At 33.5% G+C, this 22467-nt stretch overlaps 1 protein-coding gene across 1 annotated transcript; it reads left to right on the top strand.

Moving 5' to 3' along the window:
- Positions 1 to 4099: 4099 nt before the first annotated feature.
- LOC106718435 (echinoderm microtubule-associated protein-like CG42247) lies at positions 4100 to 20546 on the top strand. Its single transcript, XM_045686942.1, has 19 exons — positions 4100 to 4603; positions 14607 to 14792; positions 15337 to 15453; positions 15576 to 15706; positions 15822 to 15946; positions 16148 to 16286; positions 16558 to 16707; positions 16912 to 17083; positions 17322 to 17417; positions 17596 to 17733; positions 17929 to 18060; positions 18189 to 18317; positions 18416 to 18544; positions 18667 to 18795; positions 18956 to 19118; positions 19415 to 19597; positions 19797 to 19892; positions 19964 to 20078; positions 20251 to 20546. Exons 1-19 carry the CDS (start codon positions 4100 to 4102, stop codon positions 20402 to 20404), a joined length of 2988 nt encoding a protein of 995 aa, XP_045542898.1. The 3' UTR covers positions 20405 to 20546.
- The last annotated feature ends 1921 nt before the right edge of the window (positions 20547 to 22467 follow it).

Here is a 22467-nt window from a genome sequence, read left to right as displayed (position 1 = left end):
ACTTTTTACACGCCCCAGTTATGTACATAATATATTTGTAACGTACTTACTAAAAACGCGACTAAAATCCCTAAACAATTAACGACATTCTGTATATTATGTTAAAATCTTAAAAAGATTTTTGAACAATTATTCAAAACATACATCTTTTTCAACTTCTATAAAACATCTACAACTATTTAAAATCGTTTAATCTATATATATAAAAGAAAGTCGTGTTAGTTCCACTATTTATAAATCAAGAACGGCTGAATCGATTTGACTGAAAATTGATGGGCAGGTAGCTTAGAACCAGAAAACGGACATAGGATAATTTTTACCCCGTTTTCTAATTTTTTATTCCGCGCGGACGGAGTCGCGGGTAAAAGCTAGTAAGATATAAAGTTACAGTTATAATCTTTAACAACTGTTCGTTACTTGTGTTAGTAAATATAACATGAAACACGCACAACTCTCATTTATCTTAAAACGCGCAGAATCATGACGTCACTAATGATTGAAAGCGTGCAGACTTACTGCTTGCCTGCCCTCTTTATGTATTTTTAGTAAACTAGGTCTTAATTAATTATTATGGCATAAGTTTTTTTTAATCAGTTTTATTACTGATAAATAATTATGTGAATAATATTGAACATTTGTAAAATATATGCTATATCAAGTATTATATTTAATATGTACTTATATTTAGTATGTACTCTCTTCCTTCGTCCATACGAGAAAGTACATCGGTGCCCTCCTTCAAAATGGGTCTAAAGGAACACTTTATATCACTTTAAGTTTTTTGCTATTAAACAATACATATTTATATATATTGTATGTATATATGTCATATTTATTAAGTTTATTATTTAATTAATTAAGTAATAATAGTATGTAAGTATTCATATACGTATGTTCAACATACGTATATGAATATGTACTTATGGCGACTTGTACACACATATAGTTATTACCCACTAAACAACCTATCTTTATGTTATGGTTAGCTGTAAGAGAACTCGTTTAGAGTTAAGCTCTCCAGTACATCACTGCATTTCTAATGTAATGTTAAAAAAATTATATGTGTACAAAGTTTAAATAAATAAATGAAAATGAAAAAATGAAAATGAAAAATATGTATGTAAATAAATGTATATTTATAAATAATACTAATCTTTCCTTAATATCAAATAATGAAAGGAACTTAGTTACTATTATTATCCACACTATTGTCGGATACCGCTCCACGCTACGCAAGTGCTACGGCGTCGTAGCAGTCGCCTAGCTCGCACAGTTTATATTTCTGATAAGTGTAATTTTCTTTGACAGTTGGATACTAATCGATGTAAAATAAATTATTAGGAACAATCCCAGAACTTTAATCAGAACTTGATTAATCAAAGAATTTCTATACATGATTTTTATTTCATTCAATTACAATGTATGAATGTTATAATATAAAATTTTTCCCATTTAGTCGAATAGTCGTACTATATGTATTGTGGTTTCTTTATAATAATATAAACTTAATCACGTCCAGTCACGATTATAACCTCAATCCAAACGAGCACGGATTTTTAAAATGTTTTAACTATTTTACAATATAATCCGTAATTAGAGCGGCAACAACAAGTCGTGTAAAATAACTTCTTACTCAATCAAAACTTTTCTTCTTCGTAATCACGTATTCGTTATTTATAGGTTTATTAATAATACTGGAATAAATGAAAATTATTTTTAAATACAACAATTTATTAATAATTACCTCACATATTATGAGCTTTTAAATAGAGGGGTAGAGATGGTATTTTATTATGTCTATTTTATATTTTATATTCTCTGCTCTGTGTCCTTATTAGCATTATCTTGTTCAGCAATTGTAAAAAGCTAAAGAGATTCAATGTAGTTCCACGTGATGACTGGAATATTATATACTTTATTTAATTGTTTTTTTTATAATATTATATTTTATGTTTTTATTTAAATGCTACGCCATCTGTATATACACGAAGTGAAACAGTGTACCATTTTTTAAGAAAATTACACAAACGAATGAATGTGAAATTTGACACTTCTAAAGATAATGTGGAGAAGTGTATAAAGCTGTTTTTCTAAGTATTAAAATACAAATTCTTTGACTATGTATTAAGATCGAATTTCAACTGGTGACCGTATAAGATCTTTACCAGCACGTCGTAGTCTCATAATAACGCACCTACTTATAATAAAAACCTTTTATGTAATATAATAATCGATGTTAATTAACAGCAATCAACGGACTTTAACTAGTGGCACCTAAAAACTATAAGCGAATTATATAAACACGCCAGCATACGCCTTCACTGACCCGAAGACGCTGACTGTATGTTAACTTGGCAATACCACACACATTTAAAAAAGTGCGTTTTAAACTTTTAACTATCTGCCTATTAACGTCTCTTAAATGAAGATATGAAGAACAGTTAAATTAAGAAATTATTTATATAGTATGCAATATAGTAACTGTTGTATTGTTTTTGTTAAAAATCCATTTGCAATACACATTGTACTCGCAAAAATGGAGTATTAAAGCTATTATAAAAGCACATACTTGGGATAAGGTTACGAAATGTAGATAGCCTTACTTATCTAAGTCAACAATCTTTTTCGTAATACTGATAGTAATCAGTGCGATGTTTTTACCCTACCGATTAAAGTAATTAAAACTGTAAGTCGGTCATGCCGGTGTGACGTACGAGGGTGCGGTGGCCGACTCACCCCACGCGGCCGTACCGAACCTTCACTCGATTCCCTTCTCAAAACATAACCGGACGACTACTCTAGCATACTTCTTACATATACTAAGTACTAACTAATTAAGTTAACAACATACTTAGACCATTCTTTTGTCTTGTGTTAACTACATCTGTTCAATTTAAGTTTATCGTTTAAATGCATTTCGCGCCAATTGTTTTGTTTTTCCGTAATATGTGATTTTTAAACTCTAAATAAGTGAATTGATTTAAGTGAAATGGCAAGTGAAGAATCTACACCTGCAGCTACTGCGGTAAGTTATAATTAATATGGTTACTAATTAGTTAATGCATATTAATCCTACTCGCTGTTAATTAAAACGTTAATTGATAATTTTAATGTTGTTATATTTTGATTCAAATGAATTAGTAGTACTATAATTAGTAACCTGAAGACATAAATAACAAGTAAGTTACATGCTATTTGTATTTTCAAAAGCGATTTAGATGAATATATATAATATAATATATAATAGAGAATAGAGATGTTAGTCTTTCGTTTACAAAATTTCTAAGATACAAAATGTTCATAGGATAGTTTCATGGAAGGGATAAAAAGTTGCCAAATCGTTTTGTTTCTAATGTGTCGTAAATAGGGGTAATAAGAATGGGGTAAATTCAGATATGACGGCTGACAGAGATGTATGGAGGAGTAGTACATACTGTGCCGACCCTCAATAGGAATAAGGGCAGGTTGGTGATGATGATGATGATGTGTCGTAAATAGTATAATTTCTTAAATATAAATAAAAATGCAGTTATTTCTGGAAAAAAAAAATAATATTTTATACCAATTTATAAAGTTTTTCCTTCGAATTCATAAGTAATTTATTGTTAATCATATCTTTTCTTGCATGCGATATGCACTCGAAATCACAAGGTTTTATTTAATTTTATTTCAAGGAATTATAATAAAAGTATATTTCGTGACCTCTGTCACTTAGTCACGCGTCCACACCAAGTTCGTTAACTCTTGCGATGATCTCAAGAGTTAACGAACTTTTGTAATCTTACAAAAGTTATATTACTTTTGTACTTAAATAATTTATACATTTCTATATGCGTACATATAATCATATCAATATTTTGTTGCACTAATAATGTTTTTAAGAAATAATTTTGATAATACGATTATACATTTGGAAAATTGGCTGACTTAAATATATTTAAAGATTTGTAAATTTATCTCAGTGCTTTACTCATCAATAAATATTCCATGAATGAAATAAGGCGTATGTGAAAGGCTACGATTATTTCTTGATTGAGAGCGGGTTGTGGTAGCGGGGTGCGGGCGCGGCGGGCAGTCGCCGGCCGGGGCGTAGCGAGTCATGTCGCGTCGACAGCCCGCCAAGCCGCGCCTACATTCGCGAAATCGTCCACAGGCGCCGGAACCGGTTTCCGCACCGGAACCTACACCGGCGCCCGAACCTGAACCACAAGCGCCCTCTGATGACGAGAAAGAATCAGAATGGAGACCGTCTCGACCTCCGTCTCCACCGCAACGAAACGAAGATATATCTGAAGGCTCGGAGGCTACAGTTCGAGCGGTGAGACCGGAACCGACAAGTCGCTACGCTAATTTAAACTATTGGAAGGCGCGACGCGTCACATTCTACCGCAATGGCGACCCGTTCCATCCCGGGGTCGAGTTCCGTTTCAAACCGGGAAGAGACCTCGTATCGATGGACGCGCTACTCGACCGCTTGTCAGAGAGGTTGGAGTTGCCGAGGGGAGCGAGATTCATCTTCGGTATGGACGGAGACAGAAAGTACAGACTGGAAGAACTCGAAGATGGAGCTTCGTACGTCGTGTCGTCATATAAAACATTTAAGGTAACGTATTCAGATATTTTATTTAATTGTTAACTTTTCAATATTCATCTCTTAGTTGTTTCCATTGTAGAAAATTATGAATACTATTGATCACGAATAAATATGGTACAGATAACCGTCAATGCATATTGTAAATTAAGTTTCAGTTATTGTGCAATTTTTGACACAAATGTTAACAGTAAAGGTTACACAGTCGTAGGGCAGACAGTAGAAATGCATAATAATCGACAAAAAAAATTGTACATTATTTATACATATTGCATTGTGTACAATTTAAATTATATTTTATTTGTGCGGTCTGTTTTTAAAAACTTGCTTATCGCAACGGTCATCGTTTCTTCGTAGCAGGTTATTATGTTTTAAAATTTATATTTTGAACGTATAACAAATACTGTGGCTACTTTTCAACGTAATACAAAACAACATATTTCTTAGAAATAATTTATTACAAAGCTTGAGGATTATAGGAACTGGGATTATATTTTTAATTATTCATGTGCAATAATTAAATTAAGCCGTGCCACACCGGGTACTAAAACTAGTTATTTTATATATACTTTGCATTATAATGTTTCATGTTACAATACCTTTAATAGTTGACCTGCTTTAAGCTATTTAGTTGTGTTGAAATCATTAAGAAAATTTCTGTTTAGGGTAGATACGCACTGTACGACCAATAAACGCAACGGAGCAACGAATAAAGTACCATGATTTTATAAAATTATTTATTAGAGTTATTATTAATTAGACACTAGTAAAAAGAGGCTTTTTAGCAGGTCTCGCAAAGATTTCTATCTTGTCATAATTTTTCAAATACAATTACAAAAAAAAAAGTCTTTTAATGTAAAAATCTCGTATTCATTTCATAATTTAGAACAATGTTCTAAGAACGCGTTTAAATATTTAACACTACGATAATTCAACATTAAGTGTCGCAGAATTTCCATATTGGATGTATTAGAAAAAAGAGTAACCTTTCCTTTTTCGAATGCATTTTAAGCACTTAATAACTATTCTAATAATAGAGTTATGAAACGCGTTATGTGAACCAGTCCTAAAAAAACATTAGCGTGTACGTCCTAAGATGGTATTTGAGTCAACATTACTTTAGACCGTGCAGACGAGGCCGCGGCCTTGCCAGATGTGGGTCGAAGGATAAGACCCACGCACCCACCATTTGCATTTCGATTACGAATACTCGAAATTTGTTTTTCTCCGCCCATGCGGCGCCTAATTGTGAGCGAAATTTCATCCAAACGTAATTACAGCGTAAGGAAATTATGAATACGATAAGAGTCAAATACTTAAATTATTTGTTAAGTCGTTAGAAAAATTGCGTAAATAAAATACACTTTCTATTTATTTAGAATACATTTCTGTGTATATTTGCCGTAACTTCCAGTGACTCACCTAAATGCATAAATTCATGTCCTGTGGAACAAGTCATTTTAATTTATTTTATATCAAAGAAATGAAGTGAGGAAACGGTACCCTAACATTAAATCCAAATTAACATTTTATGTGGAACACTTTATATAGTAGGCGACCTAAAGAGAAAGAATATACTGGACCATATACGAGTAGTTACTCTCCAGCGAAACCAAGACAATCAACCTGTTGTCTAAACTTAAACAAAACTTTAATGACTATATATTTATAACAATAAAAAAAAAATTACATTACATTACTTTACATCTTCAGTTGTATGCTAAGAATAAAATAATATTTATTAATTAATATTTAATTAGCGCCTAATAAGTGCAATGTTGTTTGGTAATTACATAGTCACGGGGGCAATGTACCACCTTGCACTTAGACTGCACCAAGGCAACAGTACCAACGACCGCGTAACCTTTTGGCGCAGTCGTCGCGAAAATGATAACTTAGTCGGCTCTAAATGTATATCAATAAATAAATTCAATATTTGTTTGTTTCTCCCATATCCGTTAATATTAAAAACTAGCTTTTACCCGCGACTCCGTCCGCGCGGAATAAAAAATAAAAAACGGGGTAAAAATTATCCTATGTCCGTTTCCTGGTTCTAAGCTACCTGCCCACCAATTTTCAGTCAAATCGATTCAGCCGTTCTTTAGTTATAAATAGTGTAACTAACACGACTTTCTTTTATATATGTAGAAATAGATATTAAATATTAACTTAGCGGAGTATTTTAAATTATTTAAGACTAGCTGTAAACCGCTACTCTGTCCGTGCGTATTTAATTTTTTTTTAACTAGTAGCCTATGTGTTCTTCTAGACAGTGTTTTATACCTATACCAAATTTCATCGTGATCCATGCAGCCGTTCTGGAGATACCTTGTAACAAACATTTATCTATCCATCCATCCATCTAAACATTCGCATTTATAATATTAGTAAGATATCATTACAAAAGCCTTAAATTAATTCATACTTACGCTTCAAAAAAATAATGTCCGTTTCCAAGCTATTCACAATGACAGAGTACGTTGATATTTCAAATATTTTTAACTTCTGTATGCAATATGGTAGTATAGAGATGTACTCTAAAAACTTATATGTGATTAAATTAGTATGAAAATAATCTTTTAGAACTACGTGTTTCATGATCTTATTATGTAAAATACATAATAAATCTTGTGACTTACTGATAAATACATTTTACATAATTATTTATTACAAAAAGTACGTGCTGGTGACGTACACGCCATCAATTGCCAAGAACCTGCAAAATATCGTTTTCCTGTTGGCGATTTCTAATATTTAAATATTAAATTAAAAGGTTTCAATGTATTGCAGTAACTTTAATACTTCAATACAAGTACATGCATACGTCAAAGTATTACAAAATCAGGATAAAGTTTTCGAAGGATTCCTACTCGTAGCACTTATATTTTATCTTAGTCTTATCTTAGTGACAACATTTAACTACTATGCAATGCTTCAACGATAAATTATTACAATTATTACTAGCGGTTGCCCTCGACTTCGTCGACGCAGAATTATAAAAAAAATAGCCTATTGTATACTAGAAGATTACTGTTGCACACAGTAATCTTGTTAAAATCAGTCCAGCTGTTTTTATTAAAATCTATAAATTGTTGTAATAAGATTGGATTTTGTCGTAGCAAATCGTAGCATATTCGTAGAGGATAGCTAAAGTATGTATTACTTATCTCAGCCACTTATTCGTAGAATATAAATATAATATATAAGTCTTTTAGGTATATAAAAAGTAATTTTGTTCACGTCTTCGAAGATTAAACAAGTATTTGCGATTTCTTAACGATCAGGGCGCGGTTTTGCGAAGTCACTTAAGTAGTTACACGTACCATATTTTTCTTGAGCCAACGGTTATTATAGTAAAGGAAAATAGCCTATTTGTTTCATTGCTAATATATTTTATGAACGATAAATTTGCTTATACATACTCGTAAAACATTAAGCTTAAAATTCTTATAACCATAATGACTAGTATACGAATTCAGTCTAACATGATAGTTTTTGAATAAATTATATTTGTTCTTAAAGTTTAAACTAAAGGATGGGAAGTGTATTTGGCAAAAGAAAGGACGCATAGAAAGAGCAAATAACCTCTTTCTGTGCGTCTCCTTCTCCGTTGATTAAAGGTAGGCAACGCATCTGCATTTGCAGATGTCTATGGACAACGGTTGAATCGCTATTTCGACGAATTCAGGTGACGGTTTGTTTGTTTGCCACCTTTAGATAAAAACTCTAAAACAGCGCTGATAAACTTCACTTCACGTGAAACCTCTGAACGAAAATGACGTATAAGCTCATTCATCATGAGATAATTCTCTGGTATGCTCAAAAAAAGTAATTAATTCTTTAGCAAAGCAACGACAAAGGCAATACTAAGCATAACTAAGAATTAAAGAAATATTAATGTCACCTATTGACGACTAAATTAAATCAAATTCTAGTATGTACTTCTACTAGTTCAGAATTTCAGTTAATAAATTACAGCTTTTCATATAGTTACGAAAATTGTAGTCCGTTGGAAAGAGCACATATAGGTCAATCGATTTATCAATATACGAGTAAAGACTTTTGTTTTAAATATATCCAACTTAAATTCTAGTAATTATTATATTTATTTTGAAGATAAACATAACAAATTTTACTAAATCTTACTCTATGCATTTCTCCTTTCAACGTCATTCCCATCTTAACCATTTCATGCCACCATTCACGCAATCCGTAATTAATCCTACAAAATTAAAATTAATCCTACTACTTCATATATAGTATAGTATAATATAAGTTACACTATAGTTTTAGATCCAGTGATTTATTACAACGCCATTTAGGTTACTTAACTAATACACAAGTACTTTGCTTGAGTGAATTATGTTAATCAAAGTTGCATGAATGTACACTACTTCGTAGTCATGTTTTCAATAATTTTATTAAAACACTTTTAGTGCTGAATATGTAAATCTTTGTTCGAAAATTATTTCTCAAAATCCAAAAATATATTTATGTATTCATGACCTTAAAATAAGAGTTATTTATACCGTAATTATTTTCTTATAAATCATTATTGACTGCTATGGAGGTTTTGAAAGATTAAGACCATTCCGTGACAAAACATAAAACTTACATAACGAATGGATTACCTACAAATAAATTTCCTTGACGTACTTACCAACGAAATGAAACCAATTTACATAATTCTGTAATTGTTGAGGCGTTGCTAACTGTAGGCCTAGATTATTCACATTTCCGCATAGCTTATTGACCAAAAGAAATGTGGATCAAGGTCTCTCAGACCCATTTTATGTCAACCTTCGCCTAATATTCTTATAACGCGTTATCCCGATTGTGTTTATCAGTTCGCGTGTTGACGCGATCGTGACTGGTCTTACTTGTAATAATATTAATTCGAAAAATACACCGTGTATTAATTGTGTGATTGATATCAGGTGGTAGAGGGGCTCGGTTGCTTGGTTGCGTGGACTGGCGAGCGACCTTGAGCGCTCTGTCCACTTTCAGCCGCTTGTGAATTTTCGAATAGAAGTTTGAACACACCTGACGTATACGGAGATGTTGCGACTTTTGATTTTAAACCTTATACCAGTTACATAGATTTTATTATTCCTAAAATTTAAGTGATACTTGTGATTTTTTGTTTTGTATTTGTTAGATTTCTTGTTTTGTTAGTGCGGAATCAGCTGTTGTTTCGTTTGGGCCTAGTATCGTAGATGATTCGTAGCGCTACGGACGTAGCTTTCAAGGTCTTGTAGACCACAAGTCTGGTGACTCAAATTTTTGCTGCGACTCGTGAATTTCGTGAACATCAGTGAAGTAAAAAAGTTTTAAGTTAAGAAGTTTTACGAATCACAAAACAAAATTGTCATCAAAAGTTAATAGCCTACTTCAAAGCTCTAGTAAATAATCCAATGGTGGGATATACATATGTTACTTAGCATAGGGTTTCCATTGTCGATATACCAGTACAAAACATGTTGTTGTCTCTATTTTTTCAAAGGGAATAAGAGAGAAGACAGCATGTTTTAATGTGTTTCGATAATGGTAACTGTAACAGATATTTCACGCAGTTATTTAATTATATTAATAATATCAAGTTATTTTCATATAAAATACTTCATGAAAGCTATTATTAGTTAGGAATTGAAACTTGAACAATTGACGTCAATAGAAAAATGTTAAGCTTTGCGTGTTTTTATTTTTCTATTTCTTCGGCTATGCGATCTCCAGACTTAAACCATTATTACATTTGCTTTATACTATGTCATTAGGAGTCAACTTTGCATTGTAGGTACATTAGAGTATTTAGCAAAATAATTATAAGTTGATATACTTCAACTTTCAAAAATATATTTATCACAGCTTTAAAATAAATAATGAATACAGAAAGTGGTTATTAGGCCATATATGTATGGCAGGACCGTATCAAATGTAAGTTCATAGTGTCTTGGTTACTGACGTGAGTTATGTTATCGTAGGAGTGCTATAATATTGCGGTATAATATTTTCAAAGTACACAATTCATATCCAAGGTAGGAATAATTCGTAAAGCAATTAAAGAAATTCAGTATTTTGGAATCGCAGTTCCACAATATCCGGTCAGTTTAAAATGGTTTTAACGATATGAATCGGGCCATTAACACGCTATACAAGTCAACGAAAGAAATAAACTGTCGTTAAATCCAAGTTCAAAGTACGTTGATACGTGTTTATGATTAACGTAAAATGGACTTATCTTAAGTCCTTTTTTATTTTTATCGAACACTTAGAATCTTCTATCTTCTAAGTGTAAAGACACGTTGAATTTGATTTTCAAGGTTAACATTGCATAACATAATGAGTAAAAAAGACAAGATTTAAACATTTAAAACTTGAAATGTGATCAGTCTCAAGGCGGGCTAGAGTCGTGCATATGCAATATGTAAACCGCGATGCAGAACAAACTGCAGACCAACACGACATTGTCACAACACAAAACTTACGTACTTTAACACGTCACATATTTAACTATCAATTTTGGCAATGATCCCAGCATAAGTTCCGATTGACTGACTACTAAAACTAGGGACATGGAATAAAGTATAAAAAATCCAAAGTTAAAATGTATACGAAATCGTATGCGTTCGAATAAAAACTAAGTGCATTCTGCATTATAAGTTTATTGAAGTTATCAAGCAATCCATCATATGACAAAAATGTACTTATGAAAAATTCATATACATCGTTATGTCATTACCAGAAATATTAACCACTTTTATTCAATCATTTTTTTTTATTTCACTTTATAACAAGTCTGAATAACTTGTAGCACTTCAATAAATAACTTGAAGTAAAAATAATAAAAATTTAAAAGTCTCATAAAGTTAAATAAAGTCCCCAAGTGACTAAAAAACCAAGTCTAGTCAAAGTGCGGTTGTAACTTTCGTGACTCGCGTGACCTTCGACGGCAAGGTGTGGCGACCGTCTCGGCGCCGCTGGCTGCAGCTGGCAGAGGACTCAATGCTTGACAGCGACGAGGAGTCCTTCACCGTAATATCACTGCCGGTCTACACGCCCGACCCTCCAGTAAGTATATGCAATGCTAAAAACAGTTGGTAGCGGCGGCTTTAAGCGGTCGGCAGTAGTTGAAGTTCATCGTACACAGTTTGCAGTTGTCCGTCGCCGACAATAGTTGTTGCTGACAGCAAGCTGAATACTTGAAACTGCCTATGTACGGTGACCCCTAGGTGTATTGCGAGGCTTAAACATAGTTCTACATCGTTAAACATGGCCACAATATTAAATTAAATTACGTGAACGAAGTCCTCATTTAACCAATATAACCTAAAAAAACAAAGAAGATACTTTTTTATACAGTAGAGATATTACGTCACGCTGTAGAGTAGACAAACAAAGCAAAATAGTTTTCATTTTAAACCAATCAATAGAAAAAAAAGTGATTCAATTTAGTACTTAGTATCCATGTATAAAATAAAAAATAGCTAGTTTTGTATTATAAAGTTAATTTAGAGAAATAATTTGTGTTTTATCCGTAACGTCTGTGTTTTGAATATTCAAGTTATTTTGCGTGAGTCTTGCTCATTACAGAGTCCGAACGAAGAAGTCTGAGTGGCGAACCCCAATTTGAAATAATACTTTAAACCCTTTTCTTGACATACAAATTCTGCCCCTATTTTTGAACAATATAATTTATCTTATCAAGATAATACAATTTTCATAAATATTTTAAGCTATAAAAAAGGTTTTTCATTTTAATTTTCTTGCAAAGAATAATAAAATTAAAAGCTATAAAAAATAAATAAATATCAATACATAGTTTTAATCTCAACGCTGTATTTATCGTTGACTGTGAAGAAACACAAGCTCCACAAAACGCCGCAGTCCACTTTCTATGCAGCAATTTGTGTTTTGACCTCGTTCGTGACACATAAACCAAGCACACGTGTAAACTAAAAGCTAAACTAAAAAGCAAAAGTGAGAAGAATTAGCCAAATTTCCATAATCGTTGGGGCCGTTAGGAAGGTTGTTAGACACGCATAAAAGACTGTCCTTGATTCAATATTCAGTCCCTTTTGGCCGTGGACGTAATTCATTCGTAAATTCAGTGGTCCCCAGCAGTGGACGTTCTGTGGTCGCGCGTGACGCTACCAAGATACCGCGGTTAAGGATTAGGTATACCTCCCGAAGTGCTGAAGATCTAAGAATCATAGTTAGGGTAAGTAAATAGTTTTATTAAATCAATATCATTAAGAAAGTAAAGATTTTCATAAAATAAAATAAAAAAAAAACGGAAAAAACCCTTGATTGAACTTTTCAGTTTGGAGTGGAAGAATTTTCCTGCTTAAGAAAAAATATTCTTAACATTTTGTTTCATAACGAAAATAATAACGTTCGAAACGTTTTTTTATTTTTATTTCTTATCTTTCATAACAAAGTAGTTATAAAGAAAAGAAATGAAAAAAGTTAATGCATAAATTTTGAATACTAGACTTACAAATAGTCAACATTAAACCGTTTTTTAAGTTGCAAAAAGTTAACCGTTTTGCAATTGCTAATTAGTAAGAAACGGTTATAACATTCGTCATAAACGTTTCTTTATGAAGTAAAATAACGCAACGAATGCAATCGGGTTACCATATGTAAACTAGGTTAACTGTTAGAAAATTACAAAAAACAGTAACGGTCCTGTAACAGTTAAACGGTAAGAGTCGAGTAAATTCTTCAGCTAAATCATAAAATTCCAGTGTTATGACTGTTGTTATAAGCGTGTAATAGAAAAAAAAAACATAATTTGCATAAAACTGCAAATACACGAAGTGATAGATTAATGTCAAAATATACAGGCGTAAAATAACGTAAATTTGTTAATTTTAAAACATAAATTAAGTAGAATCTGGACTTAATAGTTATATAATACCTTTACCATTCATTAAAATGGTGGCTAAAGTTACATATTTTTCATTAAAAATGCATCAATAGACTATTTTACCTATTTCAGGATACTACCGTTATAATTTAGAAAAGTTTTACCAAGTACAGATGTTTTTAAACATATCTCCAATATCTGAGGGTAAAATGTAAAGCTGCGAATCATTTTTCCGGGATAGAACCTTTAATTTACAATTTTATATCTTCCTAGCATTACAGTCAAACAAAAAAAAATTATGTAAGTAGAGTTTTGTTCACTGTTTGGAGACTCGTCACCGTAGCGAATTCGGTCAGGGACACGATGTTCGTCCACTGGCCAATTCTTTCGATTCATAAACAACTTGCAATGTACAACCCTGAACTTTGTTTTCACTTGTAATGATATATCTAATATGTAGAATATGTTTGGCAATGTGCCAGATATTTTGCAGTAATGCTGATAGGGCAACCAAATAGAGAAGTAATAGACGTAGATATCAGAAATAATGAAAAAAGAATCAAGTAAAGTGGCCACGAATATTAATGTTGTCTTATCTGTAATAGCGTTATATAAAGGTGTACATTTTTAAAATATTTTTTGAGAAAATTTATACAATCTTTATAATCCAAATTCCAGTGTTAATCTTCCACTTTACTATAAACATGAATGGTGTCAGAAACACTATAAGTATTTGAATATTCACTGTATTTTAATGTACAATTTTTATCAACTTTCTTAATCTCATCATGCAACCACTTTCATATTGTGTTTTATAAAATGCTCCTTTCATTTCATTTACAAAATATAGAACAATATAACTACGTACTTGTATTTTTATAGTTTTATTTTAAAAGTCGATTCGTCGTGCATTCTGCACCAGCCCTTCGAGAAGTGAACACGTATCATAATGGAAAGCGAAAATCTGGAAGAATTAAATGACGTGAGAATAACAAAAGCATCGGGAATTGACGCGTGTAAAAAGACTGTAGGAAACATAATCACTGGATAAATATCGGCTCAAAACAACTGTATCTCATAAATAAATAGAATATAGTTAAAAGATGTTTGGTTAGAATAATTTTTTTATACTTGTGTATCCCAAAGGCGGCGAGCTACGGTAAGAAGAACGGCATGTGGTACGGCGGGACTGGTACGGGTACGAGTGGGTGGGCTCGAGCGAGCGTCCGCAAGCAGTCTGTGGCGGAATCTGATGCGCCCCCGCCTGGTGGCGGCAAGCCCTCCAGTGGACGAGTTATCAGGATCATCAACAATATGGACCACTCCATTCAGGTGATATATCAGATATAATAGAACTTAGTGCGGCTACTAGAGAACTGATACGGCGCCTTAAATCAGGTACCACTTATCAAACATTTCCTCCATTTGAAAATAATATATATAAGTACCGTATGTACCTACAATGAAAATCACAGTAATTTTACTCTTTCTTCGAATATTAATCATACAATAGTGGTATAGTTTTATCAAATCTGGTTATCATAGTTGACGTATATTCATTTTGACGTGGCCTATATGAACCGTTTTCAATGAAAAAACCTTGAGACTTGAAACACAAAGTTCCCCGATATAAGGTCGTATGGTTTATCATATTGTTGATTGTTCGTTTTCATGTTCCCATCGGATTAATAAATCTTATTGACAGCTAGCTCCTTTTGGTTTTGCTTTGTTGTTACAAAGATTAAATAACTCTGCAAGTTGGTATTAAACTAAATGCAGCAATGTCCTTTATATTTTAATTTATCGATTTTCACCAATCGGGACATTTCGAATAACTAAACCTTGGACAATCAGTACTAAATTAAATATCTTCCAGTGTCGCGTTTTATTGAACCTCCGAACGACGCAGCCATTCGAAGAAGTCTTAGAAGATTTGGGACAAGTATTAAAAATGAGTGGTGCAAAAAGAATGTATACAATTACAGGCCAAGAGGTAAATATCAATAAATATTCATATAATTTGATATAGCTATATTTTACTACACACTTTTCCATATTATAGTCCAGATCTCCGATAATGATTTATTGGAGGACGAAACTGTAATTTTTTTGCAGGTCAGAAGTTTCTCTCAGCTTCGTAACGAGTTCGCAGACGTAGAGACATTCTATCTGGGATCTGTTGTTGTGCCTCCAGCACTCAGCCCAATCGTTACCGCACCGCTGCCTATTGAGTCACCTATCAGAAGGCAAGTGTCAGTGCTCGCATTGCATATGTGAAAAATAACATCCTACTTACGTTACATCGATAAGCCCATTAGCTGTTCATCTAACTCCTAGATCATTTTCTTTCAACATGTTTAGATCTCGCTCAAGAGCTACGGTAGCTTCACTGCCGATATCAGAAGATTCCAGAGGCAGGCGAGCGCGGAGCAAAAGTAGGCCGAGAGTTTTGTATGCCCCTGAAGGAGAAATTATCCGTAACTCAGGTATAACTGACCGAATCTTTATTTTCTTTAAAAAAAAACAATACGTAATAAGTATGAAGTGAGTTTGATACTCTCTATACTCTGTGCAAATGGGAATTAAACAGTATTGCTTGTTAACTTACCGAAGATATGACAAATATTATTGCATTTTTTTTTAAATTTAAGTTACACTACTAGACCAGATTTTATTTTTCAATACAGACTATACATTGTTAGAAGTACTAAAAGAGGAACCAATGCGTGTGACGATCCGAGGCCTGCGTCGCACGTTCTACCCACCCATACATCACGCGCCCATCGACAATTCGCCGCCGGACAAGAAGATGCAACTCGACTGGGTGTAAGTTCATTATTCTTAGGAACGTTCTACAAAATTTTGCCAAAACTTATTGACAATTTTTTGAAGCTATCTGATGAGAAAGAAAAATTTGGATTACAATGAACTTACTGCTTTAAACATTCAGTGCCACACAGACTAGTGCTGCGAGTTTACTTTATTACTTGAAAAATGTAGTAGTGTTGAACGTGTTATAGTAGTAGGGTACATATCTGTGTGCACGGAATTCTACGTAAGTAAATGTACTTTGTGCTAATTAGTAATTTGTTCTCAGTTATGGGTACAGAGGGGCGGACTCTCGTCGCAACCTGTGGGTGCTACCGACAGGCGAACTGCTGTACTACGTGGCTGCCATTGCAGTTATGTATGACCGCGACGAGGACTCGCAGCGTCATTACACCGGGCACACTGAAGATATACAATGGTACGTTTCCACTGTTCTGTTTAGAGATAAGAATTACAACAAACTTATATGGCCTGTCGGACAAGAGTGAAACTGGTCATTTACTACGCTACGGGTACTTTTCTGACCAGAGAAGTTTGTGGTACTACAATATAAGGAACCTTGGTCTCAGAAACTATATTAAAAGTATATCTATGTGGAATAAATACATTTACTATATTGCAGCATGGAGCTGCATCCGTCCCGCGAGCTGGTGGCGAGCGGGCAGCGCGCGGGGCGCGGGCGGCGCGCACAGGCGCATGTGCGCATCTGGAGCGCGGACTCGCTGCAGACACTGCACGTGTGTGGCATGGCCGAGTTCGAGGCCGGCGTCTCCGCTGTCGCCTTCTCCCAGCTGGTTAGTAATTGGTAGAAGTTGCTAGTAGTTGGAAGAATATGACAGTAGTCGGTAGTACTAAGTACTTAGTGACTTCTCTGCTTTTTACGTCCACATCATATGTTGTGCGTTGCGACGTTAATTACTCGAGTTGATTTAAATCTTCAAAGAAACACTAGTTCCCTAACCAATGATTCTTATATAGGGTTTCTCTAACTTCAATTAAATTTCTCTTGCTAAGACATTTTACAAATTATAGAACGGAGGTAGCTACGTGTTGGCCGTGGACGCCGGCCGAGAGAGTATTCTCTCCGTTTGGCAATGGCAGTGGGGACATTTACTTGGAAAAGTTGCCGTAAGTTGAAATTTTAGTACAAAATTAAATGATAGAGTCTATATTTAAGAAACAGTTTTTAATTTACGGCTTAATAGTAAGTTTGCTACGGTGCTACGAAAATGCTACGAAATGCTTTGTTATCGTTCCCGGAGATTATTGTAAGTCTTTAGTACTAAATGGGATTAATGACTTCTAGACGCTGCAAGAAGAATTGACAGGCGCAGCTTTTCATCCTCTGGACGACAATCTGCTTATCACTCACGGGAAAGGACATCTCGCTTTCTGGAATAGGCGAAAAGATGGCTTTTTCGAGCGCACAGATATTATTAAACCGGTAAATAGATACGCGTTTTATTTTATTTTATCAATCTTTTAATATCTCTTCAAATCACTATTAAATTTTTAAACTAATTAATAATAAAATTCCATTTAAATAAATAAAAAATAAACACCTACACCACATAAACTCTTACCAGCCAGTTCGCCTGACTGCCAGCAATACGTTGATTAATTATAAAATTATATTCAGCCTTCTCGCACCAACGTGACCGCGCTGCAGTTCGAGCAGGACGGCGACGTGGTGACAGCGGACAGTGATGGCTTTATCACTGTATACAGTGTTGATAGCGACGGCGCTTACTTTGTGCGTATGGAGTTTGAGGTAGGTAAAGGTACAAAGTACCATCGCCTCTCAAGTTTCAATGATTTAAGACAACTTGTACTTAGAATATGGCTGTAAATTTAGTTCAAATTTTGTAATAACATTATATTGTTTTTTAATCTTTTTAGGCACATATAAAGGGAATAAGTTCTTTAGTAATGCTCTCTGAAGGCACTTTGATATCTGGTGGTGAAAAAGACAGGAAGATAGCAGCTTGGGATTCTTTGCAAAATTATAAACGAATCACCGAAACTAAGGTATTTTAACTAAGTGCTTACTTTTCAATGGTGTATTTTTTATAAATTTTTATTTTATTTTCCTACTCAGTGAGATAAATATTTACGTTATTTTATAGCTGCCAGAAACAGCAGGTGGTGTCCGAAGTATTTACCCACAAAGACCAGGTCGTAATGACGGCAATCTTTACATTGGCACAACGAAAAATAATATCCTTGAAGGGTCATTGCAAAGAAGATTTAATCAGGTAAAATAGCAATAATTATTCAATTTAAAAACTAAAAAAAATATTTTTGCTAAACGAATAAATTTTATTCGCAACATATCCTATATAAATAAGTTTTCATTTGACGCACAATGTTTGTTCAGATTATATTCGGACATCACAAATTACTGATGGGCATGGCGGTGCACCCGGATGACGAAATGTTTGCGACCGCTGGCAACGACAAAAACATTGCGCTTTGGAAAGGACACAAACCTATATTTGTTACTCAGGTTAGTTACGGTATAAATTAGGTTTATTGCAAGATATATTGTCCTCTCTCTCTCTCTCTTTCTCTATTATTTTGTTGCATTTTTTACTGGTGTTACAAAAATGAAAAACCTACGATAATGGTAGCAACTTTAATTAAATTGCGAGTTGTGGTGTTACCAGGTGGGGTACGAATGCGTGTCTCTTGCGTGGCATCCCAGCGGCGGGGCGCTCGCGGCTGGAAGCACTGAAGGTCACCTCGTCGTGCTGAACGCAGACGCCGGATCACACGTGGCGACACTCAGAGTTTGCGGATCGCCGCTAAACTGTCTGCAGTATAATACAGGTACAAAGAAGCAAGCAAACGAATAAATACAGGCGGCACCGGGACACAACAAGCCGCATGTGTGTAGTTATCAGAATAGTACCCGTCTTTAATTAAAAGAATTGCTTTGACTTTCTAGTAAAAAATTACTGTAACTTTATTGACGTAATTGTTGTCGACGAAGAACTATCAACATTCTTTCTCCTGTTTCTATAATTCCACAAAATTCGTTGACAAAGATTGAAAACTTTCAAAATAAAGTTAAAACTATTTAAAGAAACACTAAACGTAAGTTTGATCATTTTTGATGTTTTCAGCCGGTGACACGTTAGCAATAGGATCTCAAAACGGCAGTATCTATTTGTTCCGAGTGTCTCGAGACGGGTTTTCATATAAAAAATTAAACAAAATCCGCGGCGCACAGCCGCTTGTGCAACTCGACTGGAGTATGGACGGCAACTATCTGCAGACAGTCACCGCCGACTATGATCTATCATTTTGTAAGTACAGTTTACGAAAATCAATGGAAATATTTTTACATCAACATTCTATGATATAAACCTACACATATATATTGTATCCAAAATTAGGATTGTTTTAGCCTTCAAAATTTAAACTTTTCATACAAAATTGTTATTAGTTTCGTAAGGTACACTAATATTAAGTAAAATGCTTTTAATATATTTATTTAATTCATAGGGGATATAAAAGCATTATCTCCAGAAAAGAGTCCGATAGCGATGAAAGACGTGAAGTGGTCAACATACAATGCTACAGTCGGATTCCTCGTGTCAGGTAAATCTCACAGTATTTTTTTACCTTTTTTACACTACAGAACGTTAATTAATAATTTCATTTGTTTTTAGGAATGTGGAACAACCGTTTTTACCCTATGACGTCACTGATAACGACTGCCAGTCGCTCCTCTGCCCACGACCTTTTAATTAGTGGCGATTCTGATGGATACTTACGTATATTTAGGTAAGATTTTTAGTGATAATAAACCACGCTTTAGAAATGCAATTTTTTGTCAAATAAAACTTCGCTTAATGCTGATTTGTCATACTTAACATACATTTATGAATCCCATACTCTGTCTTTGAGTGCAACAATTGCAAACTGCTGCTTAGTTATTTTTCTTTATTATTTCCAGATATCCTTGTGCAAGTCCGAAAGCGGAATATAATGAAGTGAAAGTATATTCGGGAGCAGTTCACAACGCCCGCTTCCTGTTCAATGACCGGTGCTTGATCAGCACCGGTGGTTCCGACGCCGCGCTCATGCTGTGGGAGCTGGTGGATGAATAGCATATGGCCACGCAGGCGCTCCAGCCGCCTGCACTCGTGGTTGCTCCCCCCACGCCCTCGCCACAGCACAATGGTGTACGAAACCCGACCTTCCGAGTACTCGAATATGACGATTTTGATTGAATCGCTGTACTGTATAAGTTATTGCGTCTATGCTCTGATATAGTCTGGAGAAATCCATCGAGTACTCGATTACAATTAATTCGATTGACTCGAGTTACCTTCTTGTTCGATTTATCTTGCCCAAACCGTATGGTCTTTGGCAATTCCTCCCTTATACTCGATTACGACACGTTCGATTGGATAGAGTTACTTTCTATTGGAATTACGAGTTTTAGTGTTATCACATTTTAACACAGAACTCGGATCATCAAAGTTTTCAATGTAAATTGTTTAGGCTTTGTTGACTGTGACCATTTTTTGTGGAAGTTTACATTCAAAACTGTTTTTATAACAACTAAACAAGTAAAGAAAATAAATTATTCATATTAAAAAAACAAGCATACAAACTTAAACATAAATATGTTTTTTGAAGGAGATATAATGCATATCAATTCTCAATAAAGGATCCAGTGTTATGGATTAGCACTTTAAAGCTGTGTAGACATGGCAAGCATGAATTAAATTAATAAATGTAATCTTAGACTTCACTGCCATTTCTAATATTGATAATTTTACAAGTAGTTTGTAAAATGTCTTATTGCATTTTTCTGGATAGAAAATTGACTATCGATATTGATAACGGAAAATTCATTGGGAATAAAAATAACTCCTATTTCTTTTTTTGTAAAATTTATATTGCACTGAGATATTTGCCTCAAACTAAAATTATTGTATTATTTAATATTTTACTCTGTTTCTTTTCATATTTGAATGATGCAAAATATTAAATTAATCTCTAAATCACGTGCAAAAGTCCTTAAAATATTATTTTGATTATTGTACTTTTTAAATTTGTAATGATAAGACTTTTAAGAAAATTTAGAGTTATGTTATTGCAAGTTATTACGGCTTTGTACTATTACTAGTTAAATTAATGGTTAAAAGTGGCAGGCCACACGTTTATTGAAACATTTTATATAAAAAATCAATTTTTACACCTAATGTAGATGTTCACGTTATATTAAGAAAAATTTGCAATGTCTAACACGAATACATTTATCTTATAATTGAATTAAAAGGTGAATAATAATGTTACATTTTATTATTATTATAGCAATATATATACAAAATAATAAAATAATTTAGTACCCTTCCATTTACGTATATTTATTCACTATCTTTAAAAGTAAAGAGCGATTACATTTATCTAAGTATATAAATAAAAATTAATAATATTCTTTATGTTAAGACTATGTGAAGGATTTAAGAATTTATTTAAAATTACCTATTTGTTGAAATCAATTCAAGTATGAAATATCTTCCTGTTTCTCTATATTAAAAAGACAGTTTAGAGTGCCTTACTATAAGCAATATGAACCTCACACTCCTTTGCAATGGTGGTCATATGGCCGTGGATAAATGATGCGTTTGCGGGTACTAGTCACGAAAGAAAATATAACACGAAAGTACGTAGGTCTAGTCATTGTGAGCGAAATTCTTTTGACATCCCGTGAAGTTGTGTACAAAAACCAAGATATTATTATATATTATAATAAAATTTTAAAGGTATACTTGATATTTCAAGAAATAGTTAAGAAATTTGTTTCATACATTTGGTATTTTAAATAAACTTGCCTGAAAAATAAAATTAGTTTTATTCTCATTTTTCCCTTAATCTGGTTCTGATTGTAATATTTCACTAAATGGCTGGACTCTGAAATGATGGAATTGATATTTCGGTTAATCAAAATTAGTTTTATCTATTTATTATCTTTACAAAATAAATAGTGTTTTTTAAACTTTTTTATTTTGATTAAATTCGAAGTATTTTTTGTATGCACAATTCGTAGGGTGACCACATGACCACATTACAAGACTTATGACATTTGGATGATGACAGTGACATAGACATTTAGATCCGTCATTTTGACATTTGTCAAAAACAAAAAGTGTGCGTTGTA

This window comes from Papilio machaon, chromosome 4 (genome assembly GCF_912999745.1).
Source record: "Papilio machaon chromosome 4, ilPapMach1.1, whole genome shotgun sequence".
NCBI lineage: Eukaryota > Metazoa > Arthropoda > Insecta > Lepidoptera > Papilionidae > Papilio > Papilio machaon.
This window is presented reverse-complemented; position numbering and strand designations above follow the sequence as displayed.